This window comes from Glycine max, chromosome 6 (genome assembly GCF_000004515.6).
Source record: "Glycine max cultivar Williams 82 chromosome 6, Glycine_max_v4.0, whole genome shotgun sequence".
NCBI lineage: Eukaryota > Viridiplantae > Streptophyta > Magnoliopsida > Fabales > Fabaceae > Glycine > Glycine max.
The window spans coordinates 8,255,523-8,267,201 of record NC_038242.2 but is presented as its reverse complement, the minus strand read 5'-3'; the positions used below and the strand labels follow the sequence as shown (position 1 = coordinate 8,267,201).

General features: G+C 34.6%; 2 protein-coding genes across 5 annotated transcripts; both read left to right on the top strand.

The window, feature by feature from the left end:
- Positions 1-513: 513 nt before the first annotated feature.
- Positions 514-3,748, top strand: LOC100799950 (uncharacterized). Of its 4 annotated transcripts, XM_041016387.1 has the most exons (8): positions 625-664; positions 796-863; positions 986-1,124; positions 1,235-1,308; positions 2,211-2,337; positions 2,441-2,713; positions 3,259-3,513; positions 3,639-3,748. In XM_041016387.1, the coding sequence occupies exons 3-8, from the start codon at positions 1,005-1,007 to the stop codon at positions 3,645-3,647; spliced, it is 858 nt and encodes a 285-aa protein (XP_040872321.1). In that variant the 5' UTR covers positions 625-664; positions 796-863; positions 986-1,004; the 3' UTR covers positions 3,648-3,748. The 4 variants fall into 4 exon arrangements, with proteins under 4 accessions (XP_014631808.1, XP_006581541.1, XP_040872322.1 ...); XM_014776322.3 differs by having other exon boundaries at positions 514-664; positions 979-1,124; positions 3,259-3,748; XM_041016388.1 differs by having other exon boundaries at positions 619-664; positions 3,259-3,748.
- Positions 3,749-7,266: 3,518 nt separating this feature from the next.
- On the top strand, positions 7,267-10,581 carry LOC100813309 (putative pumilio homolog 10). The gene is made up of 5 exons (XM_003527859.5): positions 7,267-8,585; positions 8,702-8,864; positions 9,608-9,771; positions 10,129-10,384; positions 10,477-10,581. The coding sequence occupies exons 1-5, from the start codon at positions 7,267-7,269 to the stop codon at positions 10,579-10,581; spliced, it is 2,007 nt and encodes a 668-aa protein (XP_003527907.1).
- The last annotated feature ends 1,098 nt before the right edge of the window (positions 10,582-11,679 follow it).

Here is an 11,679-nt window from a genome sequence, read left to right as displayed (position 1 = left end):
CATATGCCTTTTTAATTTCAATTCACAGTTATTATTGTTCCAAAAAAGGTAGCTACAATTTTTTACAAATAAAATTGATATCCAGTATTAAACCAATAAGTAAATTCCACTTCCAACTTTTATATGAAAAAAATGTTTATGAAATAAGTATTTTCTTTTTTATAAATAAAAAAGTCCACAAATGTTAACATGATTTTCCTTTTACATCAACTAAAGCTTTTCGGTAGCAGTTGGCTTATGTGGCTAATCTTTGACTAAATTTAGTAGTAGAAGAAAAAAAGGTAAAAAATCAATCGAGTTGATCATCATCATCACAAAGTGGGGGTGGGTGATTTGAGTAAGGGAAAAAAAGGAAAGAAAAAACGGGACAACGTTGGCATTTGGGTTGAGGGGGGTAAAGAAGTAATTTTGGTTTGCTCCCTTGTAACAACCGACATGTGGCGGTACATGCGGCGCACATGCTTTACCGTCCCTAATAACAAAATACAAGTACTCAAAGGCGGTCTGAGATTCAAAATTTAGGAATAGAGAGTAAATAGTAATAATTAAAAGAAAAGAAAGAAAGATAACAAGGAAGGGGGGGTTATATAAGAAAGAGGTGGTGTGGGGGTGCGTGGTTGGCGTATGCTTTGTTTTGAAACAGAAGAAGAGTAGCTTCTACTTTGTACTACTCTCTCTTCTTTCTACTTACTACTACCAGCATAACATTTTTCTTGTCCTTATATCCTTATATATAAATAAAATTAACTTTCTCTCCCGTGTTTTTGTTCTCTCTACCATTGAGCAAACAAAAAGAATCTTTGGGAGATCGGAGAGGTCATCGTCGTCATTTCTGCGCTCGAGATTAACATAAGGAACAACAGGCACGGTCCCCCCCCCCCCTCCATTTTATTTTTCTTGTCATTTTTTGTATATTTATTGAAAGAAGGGACGAGCCCAAAGTGAAGAATGAGTAATAAGGGTTAATTGGTTGAGCAGTGAGCAGGGTATTGTAGCTGAACGATATGGAGAGAAGCACTCCGGTGAGGAAGCCACACACTTCAACTGCAGATCTGCTTACGTGGCCTGAAACACCAATTTCTCATTCCCCAACTCATCCTTCCTCCGCCGTTCGTTCTCACCAGGTCTAGTGTAGTCTACTGTTTCTTTTCTTTTTTTGGTTTCTTCTTTAGGTGATTTTAAATTTTATTTACCTGTTTTTTCTTCTTTTTTTGCTGATATTGTGGAATTTCAGCCGTCGGATGGGATCAGGAAGGTGGTATTTGGGGGTCAGGTCACCGATGAAGAGGTCGAGAGCTTAAATAAACGGTGAGATCTGCTCTGTTCTCTCTCATTATTTCCTGTAAATTCAACTTTTATGATGTTTCATTAATAAAACTTTGAAACATTTAGCCTTTGAAATTTGCAAAGAAGCTGTTTCCCTTTTTTCCCCCAAAATATTTGGCACAATTTGTTTTTTTTCTTCCTCTGCTTGTTTGTGCCATTGATCTGAAATCAATAATCTGATTATTTTTTCTGGTCACATTCTGACAATTTGAGCACATTATCAACCTTATTAGAAGCGAATGTTCGAAAAGGGTCAAATGAAATTGGCTGAGTTTGTTGGATTTGGATGATCGGATCTATTAATTAAACCTTTCTCCGTTTTAGAAAATAAAGTGGTGAATTGAGATATTTTGGTCGAGCTTGGCTACACGCCATTCTTGCCATAAGAGTAGGGAACTCACATTTACAACATTGCGCTGGTTTAAAATAGTTATGTGAAATTTAATTCAAGATATCTTCATTCTCCTCCTTGTACCTGCAAAACCCACAACTTTAGCACTCATTCTTATTCTGTGCATGTATGCTATAATTCCTCATTGTGAGCTATCAGCATCACCTTTTTGTGGAAATGAGTCATATCACTTCAAGAGACCCAACTATCTATTGTCTCAGAATGAAGAAACACCATTTATTCATCTATCTTTTGTCTCCCTTTCCCTTTCTCCCAGTCCTGGAGCGTGTAAAGAAGGATATAAAAGAGAAAATATTGGTTTCCTTTTCTTATATGTATTTTTCAGTTTCTTGTTCCTACATTATCATGTGATTCTAGACAAGAGTGAAATGAATTCAAGCTCAACTATTGAATCATATTATGAATACTAGATCAATTTTGCTCTGTCTATATATTCTGTGGCATCTGAATTTATCTAGTGTGGAATTTCCAGAAAGCCTTGTTCGGATTATAAGATGAAGGAGATAACTGGTAGTGGAATATTTGTAGCCAATGGAGAAGATGATGCCTTAGAAGATGGCAGTGCCAACCCAAATAAGACTGGAGTACGTATGTATCAGGTATTTATACAAGAACTAAGATGTTTTTACATATTTTATTGATAATAGATTTACAGTGGATTTCAGCTAACTTTGATTTTTATTGTTCACTGTTGAAATGAAGCAAGCGATTTCTGGAATCAGCCATATCTCATTTGGTGAGGAGGAGAATGTTTCTCCAAAAAAGCCCACTTCTTTGCCAGAGGTGGCCAAGCAGCGTGAGCTAAGTGGAACTTTGGAAAGTGAAGACTCTATATTGAAAAAGCAACTCTCTGATGCAAAGTGCAAGGAGCTTAGCGGTCATGACATATTTGCTCCGCCACCAGAAATCAAACCCAGGCCAATAACTCCTCGCATACTGGAGTTGAAAGGAAGCATAGACATTGGAGAACGTCATGTATGCACCACTATTAGTTGCTAACCTGAATTATTTGGTGAATACTTTTCATATTTTGATCTCCCACCTGTAAATTTAGAATTTGGATGCTTCAATAACATTTACGGGCTAATAGAGTGCATATAAGATTTTGTTTACCAACTCAAATTTACCCCTTAAGCATAGTACCCCTTGTGGATGAAGCAAATCTAGTTGGGAGGAGTCAACCGTTTTGCCTTAAGTATCATAGAGCAAATTAGGTACTATGCTCAGCAGGGGGACACTCCATGTGAAAGGCAAAAAAACATATAGGACTTTGTTCAGACAAACATCTCACCAGTGCAATGATTTTACAAAGGAGAAAAACTGAAATTATTGCATTATAGGATGAATATATCATATTGTGGACATAATTTGGAAATCTCAACATGAGTATAGTTCATATTCTGCAGGGGAATTATAAAGCTGATGTTCTTCATGCATAATGCACATGTTGATGTCCTGTAACATTTATCAATCTTTGTGCATCTTAAATAAGTGGCTTGTGATGTGATCTTGGTTTACAGGCTGATGGAGATCAAGGCGATACCAACTCTGCTGGGAAGACAGCAAAGAAGATCTATGACAAGAAATTTGCAGAACTTTCAGGGAATGACATATTCAAAGGGGATGCACCACCTTCATCTGCTGACAAATCGTTGAGCGGGGCCAAACTACGAGAGATGAGTGGCAGTAACATCTTTGCTGATGGGAAGGTAGAAGCTAGAGACTACCTAGGTGGTGTACGGAAGCCACCTGGTGGCGAGAGCAGCATTGCCTTGGTATAATTTATTAGGGTCTAACTCATCTTCATACCGTCTTGTTTTGTTTTAATTAATTTTTAGTGGGGTTGTGTTATTATATTATTTGACCTTGTATTCTGGGTTTTGGGAATTGGTGTTTTTAGGTTTCTTGATGTCTTGACCAAAAAGGACCATCTGCTAATTGGTTGTATGTCCATAATCCTGTGATTTCCTGTGTTTGCTTTTAATGAAGTGATTTGAACTGTTTACTTGATCATGTGTTTCAATTTTCAATAGTCGCTTTAAAGTCTACATTGACTTGCATTCATATTTGCTTTTTTTTTTGGATGGATACATTTGGGCATTTGGCTGGTATACAGGATTCTCCACTTACTCAAATGGGAAAGAGGGAATGGGAAAATACACTCGTATACCGGCCATATAACTTTGCTTTGAAGGGAAAGGCTTCAGAATGCCACGTTCTCGTGAATACACCTATGGCAGGCATTAAACATTGTTTGATCACTAAATCTTTAAAGCAAATTAAAATAGAAATTAAATAAAAAGGAAAACGCTAGTTAAAAATAACTGAACAAACTAAGTATTGGTTAGTGGTTACGAGTTTCATGTTTTTATAAGACAGTTACTAGTAGTATTTACTGTCCCTTATTATTAATACACTTCCTTTTCTTAATAATTTTTTTCTCTTTCGGCCTCTTCAGCGCATTGTAATTTCTGAATATGCTTACCTATTATTGATTGATATCCTTTGTCAAGTGAGTCCCATAAAAACTGCTCTTCTCGTTGTCACCCTTTTGAGACCACCTTCAATAAATTTATCTTCCTTTTCATGAACATTCCCATTACCCTGATTTGCAATCGCTTCACCTATTCACGGAAGCATCATAGAAATACATAGTACACTTATATTTAAGTCTAAAACTCACCAATCACTCACTACCTTACAATCATGAATCCAAATAGTAAAATCTCTTCATAAACAAAAATCCCCAAATAAAGAAATAATGCCTACCTTACCTTAGCTGTGTCTGCTCTCATCTAACTACTATTCTCGTAATAATCAAAAGGCTTAAATATATGTTTACTTAAAATGAGTTTTGATTTTGGTCCTGTAAAGTTTTTTCAAGCAACTATTCCAAGTGACATATAGTATTTGTGATAATCAACATGGGACACCTCAATTTTTTTTAAATCACTAAAATAAATATTATTTATCTATCTTAAAATGGATATTAGGGATCAAAATTAATAATTTTAAATTTTTTATGGATGAAAATATTTTTTTTACCAGAACTAAAACATGAATTCATTTACTAATTTTATAAGGATTACAATAGTGATTTCAAACTTTAGAGGAATTAAAAAAAAAAAAAATCTTCTATAGACTAAAATCAAAACTCATTCCTTTCCTAGAGATTAAAAATATATTTAAATTTAATAAAAATCACAATTTTGATGTAGAAGTCAAAAGTGCAACAAAGATTATAACCCCAGATACATTTCACGTTCTCATCAATTTTTGCCTTCAAGAGATCGAAAATATCCTCCCTCACCTTGTCTATCGTTTGCAGTCAAATACATTTCACGTTCTCCTTATTCGGTGCCGTAGTCTTCGAATTCGCTTTTCCCACTTTCATCCTTGATCAACGGCTAGGAAGCAACATGGTTCGTAAGCCGTTGGATCAAGGCCGAATGAATGTAAAAGAACTAAAGAGTTAATGTCTCCGGGAGCATAAACAAACCCGATAGGGATTCAGTTTCAATGTCTATACAATTGATGATCTGAAAATGGGTCAAGGCACAGTTCATACATTCCAATTGGTTTTGGGCTCGAGAGCAGATTGGACTGTTGTTTTCTGCATCTCCATTGAATTTCGGAAAGTAGGGGATTTTCATTAGGTTGGGTCTGAGTTTGCTAAATTTGTAACCCCACTCAGGAAAATATTTTCAAGTTGGGTTTGCATAATTTTAAAAATTATTTTTTATTTTGTAAAAATTAATTTTTTTAAAAATAATAATTTATTTTTATCGAAAGCTTGACAAATATATAATGATTAAACGCACTCAAAAGGGACTAAATTATTACAATATTTGACTAAATAATTAAAGATTTCAATGTTAATATGATATATTTATTTTATATAAAAATAAAGTATTATATTAAAATGAGAAAACATAAATAAAATTAAGACAAAGATAAAAATAACAACTTAAAAAGAAAAATAAATTATGAATGATTTAATTTAATAATTTAATTTGGATCGAATTCAAGTTAAATACTTAAAAAATTTAATTTAATATAATTGAGTTGAATTAGATGATATTAGTAATAAGTTGACCTATGGTGAATACCCCAACCGGAAAGCCCATCGAGAATGTAATCCCTTCTCTAGAACTTTTGGCAACTAAAGGACATGATCGAATTTTTCAATAGGAGAAAATTACGGCAGAAGAGCTAATGAAGGGATATTTTTTTAAAATAAATTTAAGGAATTAAAAGGATAAGTTAGTATTTAGCATTAAGTCAAAATAGTAAAATAAATTAATTAATTAGTGCAATAGCATTCTTTACTTGTGCATGCATGTACATTCTAGAAAAACTCATTTATAAATTATATAAAATTAATTTTGCACACTCCAAAATGTGAAATATTCATCTTCATTTGAGTTTTTTTATTGGTTGTTGTGACCAACAACCATAGATCTTCAACCCCGATTTCAAGTTCAGGTGGCACATTCCCACATAAGCAACATCCGATCAATTATTGATAGTTTCTTTTAAAATATTATTGAAATTCAATTTAACGTTAGAGATTGAAAAGATAAATTAAAAGATATAAGTAGCTAGGTGATTCATGCATCAAAATATATAGATGATGATTAAAAAAAAAAACAATATCATTGGTGAGTTTCACTTTTTAATATTGAGATGATAATTAAATAAGAAGTAAGACCCATTGATAATTTTCAATAAATTCAACCCAATCAATAAAAAAGTGTTAGAAAAAAAATATCATTAGTATTTCTCTTTTACAAGTTAATTTAAAAGCAAACTTATTTATAATTTTTTTATGCGGAAACTTATTAATAAAATTAGCATGTCACTCATTATTTTTTTTTTACTTTAATTATATATTACTATTTAAATAAACTAATAATTCCATTAATTTTTTTATTGTTATAAGTTTATATGCTTGTATATCATACTTTCCTTTATAGTAATATAATACATACTATTACTTTTGCCACATTCAAACCCATGTTTTAATGAATTGGCAGATAATTGCAAACCATAAATTTGTGAGAGGAATTTGCTATTTTCCTTTTATTTTTTAAACTTTATGAGAGCAAAATATAAACTTTATTATTTACTAGTAGTATATAAAATATTGACCAGTTTTAACAGAAGAGAAAAAGATTAAATTAAATTCAAATCGACTTCGCTTAGATTAGGTAGAATCAAATCACGGAAAAGATAAAATAAAAGATTAAATCGGGTAATTTTTCCGTAATCCCACCAGGTTAAATACAAATGCAAATAAGAGGTAGGTTTGGAAGAGTGAAAGGCGTGGCTGCGGATTTTGTTAAACCTGTGTCACTGTGTCAGTGAGTAGTGTCATAATTTCACAATCAAAAACCCTCTCTCACTCTATCTTTTTTCACAAATCCCCATGGAATCAAAACCAGATTCATAGGCTACGCCACGCTCATTGCCGTACCCGCCGTCCTTTCTAATTCCGTCCCACTTTTTCACGTGACAAACCCTGAATCATGGACTCCCCCATGACGGCCAGAATGCTGAAAATGTCAGACGACAACAACAAACGAAACGCAGAAACGAGGTTCGTTGGGATTGCCAATGCGCCCACAACACCATCACCATTCCTTCACCCTGACCACGTGGCCGTTGGGTCCCCCATCTCCAGGGTCCCTCTCTCTCCTTCTCCAGCACCACCACCACCACCACCTCCCTCTCCCAGATTCCGGTTGGACCCAGCAGACCCCATGTGGGCTCATGATTTCTCTCTCGCCAACGATTTCTCCAGAATCAACCTCTTCGATCATGCAACCCAAACCGATCATAACATGCCTTTCCAACCCTACGCTTCTTATTTCAATGAAACAGGACCCCTCCCATATCATCGTCATCATGTTAACAACACCCAAACCAACATGGGTTTGGACCCTTACGCTTCTTGTTTCAATGAAACAGGAACCTTCCGAACCCTCCCCTATCATCCCCATGTTAACAATGCGGGTTTATTCGATAAAGGTTACACTTTTCCCATCCCAGATGATCACGTGTATCATCACCTCGTCGATCAGAGGAGGAGGCAGCCACAGGGTACAAGTGATAATAACTACCAGATTCTCGGTGATCGTTACGCGGTGGCTTCACAGTCTCTCGGAGGAGGAGGAGGAAGAGTCAAAAGCCCCATTAGGTTTTCTCAGATAACGCCTCCGTATCAATATCCTCCCAATGCCAATATTACCCCATCACATTATTACGTTGCTGCAAAAGAAAAAGCTGAACTTTCCCCTTTTTTATCTCCTAGGAGAATCATCGGGGAAGACCCTGCTGCAGCGTTTAGGTGTGACAACAATGGTGTTTTCCTACAAGGGAGAGATGCAAAACACTACTTTGAGAATGAGTATGGTTCTTACAGAAGGAGTCCTCGTTATGATGATGATGCAATTCATGGTGTGGGTCGGAGTGTTGTTCGTAAGAACTTTTATTCTTCTGCTGCTGCTCCTTCTGGTCAAAGAAGTGGTGGTGATTTCTCATCAGTGCCCATGCTGCAGGATTTTTATTCTGTGCCTGACGCGCAGTGCTACATTTACAACATGGCAAAGGATCAAAATGGTTGTCGTTTTCTGCAGCGGATGGTGGCTGAGGGGACCTACCAAGATATTTGTATGGTGTTTGAGGGAATCATTGGGAATGTTGTTGAACTCATGATAGACTCTTTCGGGAATTATCTGGTGCAGAAGCTGCTCGATGTTTGCACCGATGATCAACGGCTGCAGATTGTGCTCATGCTGACCAATCACCCAGCCCAGCTCGTTAGAGTCTCTTTAAATACTCACGGGTATGTATATATATTTCCTGCCATTTAATTAAAAGTTCGTGCCTTTATATATCTAAACAAGCATTTTTTTTTGTTTTGTTTGTTTACTGAGTTAATTAATGGTTTCACTGCTACAGAACACGCGTGGTGCAGAAGTTGATCGAGACCCTCACCTCCACTGAACAAGTTTCATTGGTGAAGTCTGCCATTCAACCGGGTTTTCTTGATCTTATTAAGGATCTGAATGGAAACCATCTCATTCAACGTTGCTTGCAATGCCTTAGCTGTCAAGATAATCAGGCATAGCACTCCTATCATTTTTACTTTTTTTCTCTCCTTGAAGTTTTTATTGCCCATTTTTTTTTCTTGTTTTTACCTGTGTTTTGTTCTTTTGTACTTGTTGAACATTTGAATTTATTAACATTATGATGCAAGTTTGTGGCAATGCAGTATTCATTGGAATCAAAAAGTGGGAATAAGAGGGTTTCTGAGTACCATTCTATGTTTAGGCATTTCTGACCAACTATGATCCTCATCTTAGAGAAAATAAAAGTATTTTTAGACCACTCACATATCATAGTAGTAACCTTGACAGTGCCTAGCATGGGAATTAGTATTATACCCCGTTCTCTTTGCTTGAGTATTTCAAAGAAGGAATAGGTAGGGTAGCTTTTTAACTATTCTTTATATATGAAGCAAACTTACAATATGTCATCTTAATTAAGATGTCATATCCATCTCAACTTATTTTGACTAATAGTCTGGCACAAACTTGTATTTAATCAACATTGCATGCAGTGGTGATCATTCATGTGATATTCATGTTGTAGAAACATGTTTCAACGCTGATTTAATTCATGTTTAATTTCTTATAGTATGAACATTTGCATACTAATAATGAAACAAATAATCCAATGTCAACTTGGTGAATTTCTGCATGATACATTTCTCTATGCTTACTACTGTTGTCGACATATTCTTTTTGTTATTTGTTTAAACAAAATTGTGAAGTTGCTTATCATTTCTCTTTATCGTCATGGCAGTTTATTTTTGATGCTGCTGTGAAGTTTTGTGTTGAAATAGCTACTCATCAGCATGGATGTTTTGTATTGCAACGTTGCATTCACCACTCTGTAGGAAAGAATCGAGATAAGCTGGTCACAGAAATATGCAAACATGGACTTCTCCTGGCTCAGGATGCATTTGGGTAATAATATGCATTTGATATAATAGTTTGTCTATTTACTTTTCATACTTTTATGTTTCATAAGGACACTCATTCTTAAGTTATTATTCATAGAAAATTATGCAATAGATATAGTTTGTGGTAAATGATACATTGAGTTTCATATTTAATCTATCTTTCCAATGCTTATTTTTAAATTGGATATTATTTTTTGCTAGTTCTAAATATTTTGTTGGCTACGTTAGGAAGAGATTCAGTATCTATAATTGGTCTCCATACTGTGATGTGACGTTGAATTGGCCATACTTATGTATGATTATTTATTATTTATTTATTTATACTTCTAATTAAATTAGCTCTCACAAATTCTTCTTGCAGAAATTATGTTGTTCAATATGTTATAGAGTCGGATACCGCAGCTGTCTCAGCCAAACTACTTAGTCAGTTCAAAGAGAACTTTGTAATGTTGTCTACACAGAAATTCAGCAGTCATGTGGTCGAAAAATGCCTTCAGCATATTGGAGACAGCAGATCAAGGATAGTTCGAGAATTGTTGTCTGTTCCTCGCTTTGAACAGTTGTTGCAAGATCAATATGCCAATTATGTCATTCAATCTGCTCTACTTTTTACAAAGGTTTGGAAAATAATGCATAGCTCTTGCACAACTAGCATGTCATGATACTTTAAAGTTGTTACTAATTATTTAAGATTGTGTATGTGACGCAGGGGCCTCTGCATGCATCTTTGGCTGAAGCTGTTCGTCTTCACAAAACGTTGTGCACCAGTCCATATTGCAAGAGGATTTTTTCAGGAAACCTGCTTAAGAAGTGATGCCTCTAATGGTCATATATGTTGTTGTTCTCATTAGTATTTTTATATCTAAGTCAGCTGCTAGTCTAAGTATGTATCTCTTATGTGTCTGTGTACGAACTAAAAGGCAAGCCTTGTTTTTAGAAGTTTAAGACTTAGTTGCAGCTTGCCTTGTATTATCTTCTTGTGCTATTGTTGTGTGTTATGTATGACACGTTTCTTGTGATGTTTTCACGTTTCTAGATCATCTATATGTTTTAGATTCTGGTTTTTAATAATGGTTTTAGGTTAAACTATTGATATTGCATTTTTATATTCTAAATGCTAATAATGTAGATTTTGTTGCTATAATTCTGAATCAAAATGATTTAAATTTTCAAGCCTTTCTCTAAGTTACGAAAAATAATCTTACTAAATACTTCTAGACATGTCATATTTAGTAGCTAGCCAATTTGTAACTTGAGAATGTGAAGCTACTTGAGTGTCTATGTCCAGCTTAATATGTTTAGAAGGTTTTATTAACATTAGTGATACAAAAGTAAATTGAGTACTGCCTAGTGCGATATCAATTAATTTGAAGGATGATCTCGTTGGGTGATAGACAATGATATTTTGGTGATTGAACTATAATCATTGACAATTTTACCTCAAATACAGTTACAATTCGGGAGTGGTTGGAAAAAAAAATTAAAGGTGACTAATAAGGATTTATAAGAAAGCCATATAATTTTTAAGGGCATTCACGAGGAAGATATTGGAAAGAAAAGAAAAGGAAGATATTTAATTAACGAAGAGGATGGATTGTTCTATAAGTAACTTCAGTGTGAAGTTGCTCCTCTTCAATATTGTTGAATATTTTGATATTAAATTTAAGGTTTATTCACATATTAACTCAAAAGTTATGCTAAAATATTATTTTATGCATTTTATTTTAATATGTTATCAAATTGATTTTTTATTAAGAAAATCGTCTTCTCTTTTTGTCCAGGCCCCCCCAACTTCTAAACGCACTTCAGTTTCAATTTGTTAAAAAAAGAGTAATTCATGCCTAATCATTTGGAAGTTGGGTTGTTGGCAAGTAATTCAGGCGTGAGCCCAATAATCACACGCTATGGTGAC

Bases quoted from the DNA above. Each gene is read 5' to 3' on its own strand.
- LOC100799950 (XM_041016387.1), top strand. From the start codon at position 1,005: ATGGAGAGAAGCACTCCGGTGAGGAAGCCACACACTTCAACTGCAGAT. The intron at 1,309-2,210 runs GTGAGATCTGCT...TGGAATTTCCAG, and splicing joins GTCGAGAGCTTAAATAAACG to AAAGCCTTGTTCGGATTATA. The intron at 2,338-2,440 runs GTATTTATACAA...GTTGAAATGAAG, and splicing joins CTGGAGTACGTATGTATCAG to CAAGCGATTTCTGGAATCAG.
- LOC100813309 (XM_003527859.5), top strand. From the start codon at position 7,267: ATGGACTCCCCCATGACGGCCAGAATGCTGAAAATGTCAGACGACAAC. The intron at 8,586-8,701 runs GTATGTATATAT...TCACTGCTACAG, and splicing joins GTCTCTTTAAATACTCACGG to AACACGCGTGGTGCAGAAGT. The intron at 9,772-10,128 runs GTAATAATATGC...TTCTTCTTGCAG, and splicing joins CTGGCTCAGGATGCATTTGG to AAATTATGTTGTTCAATATG.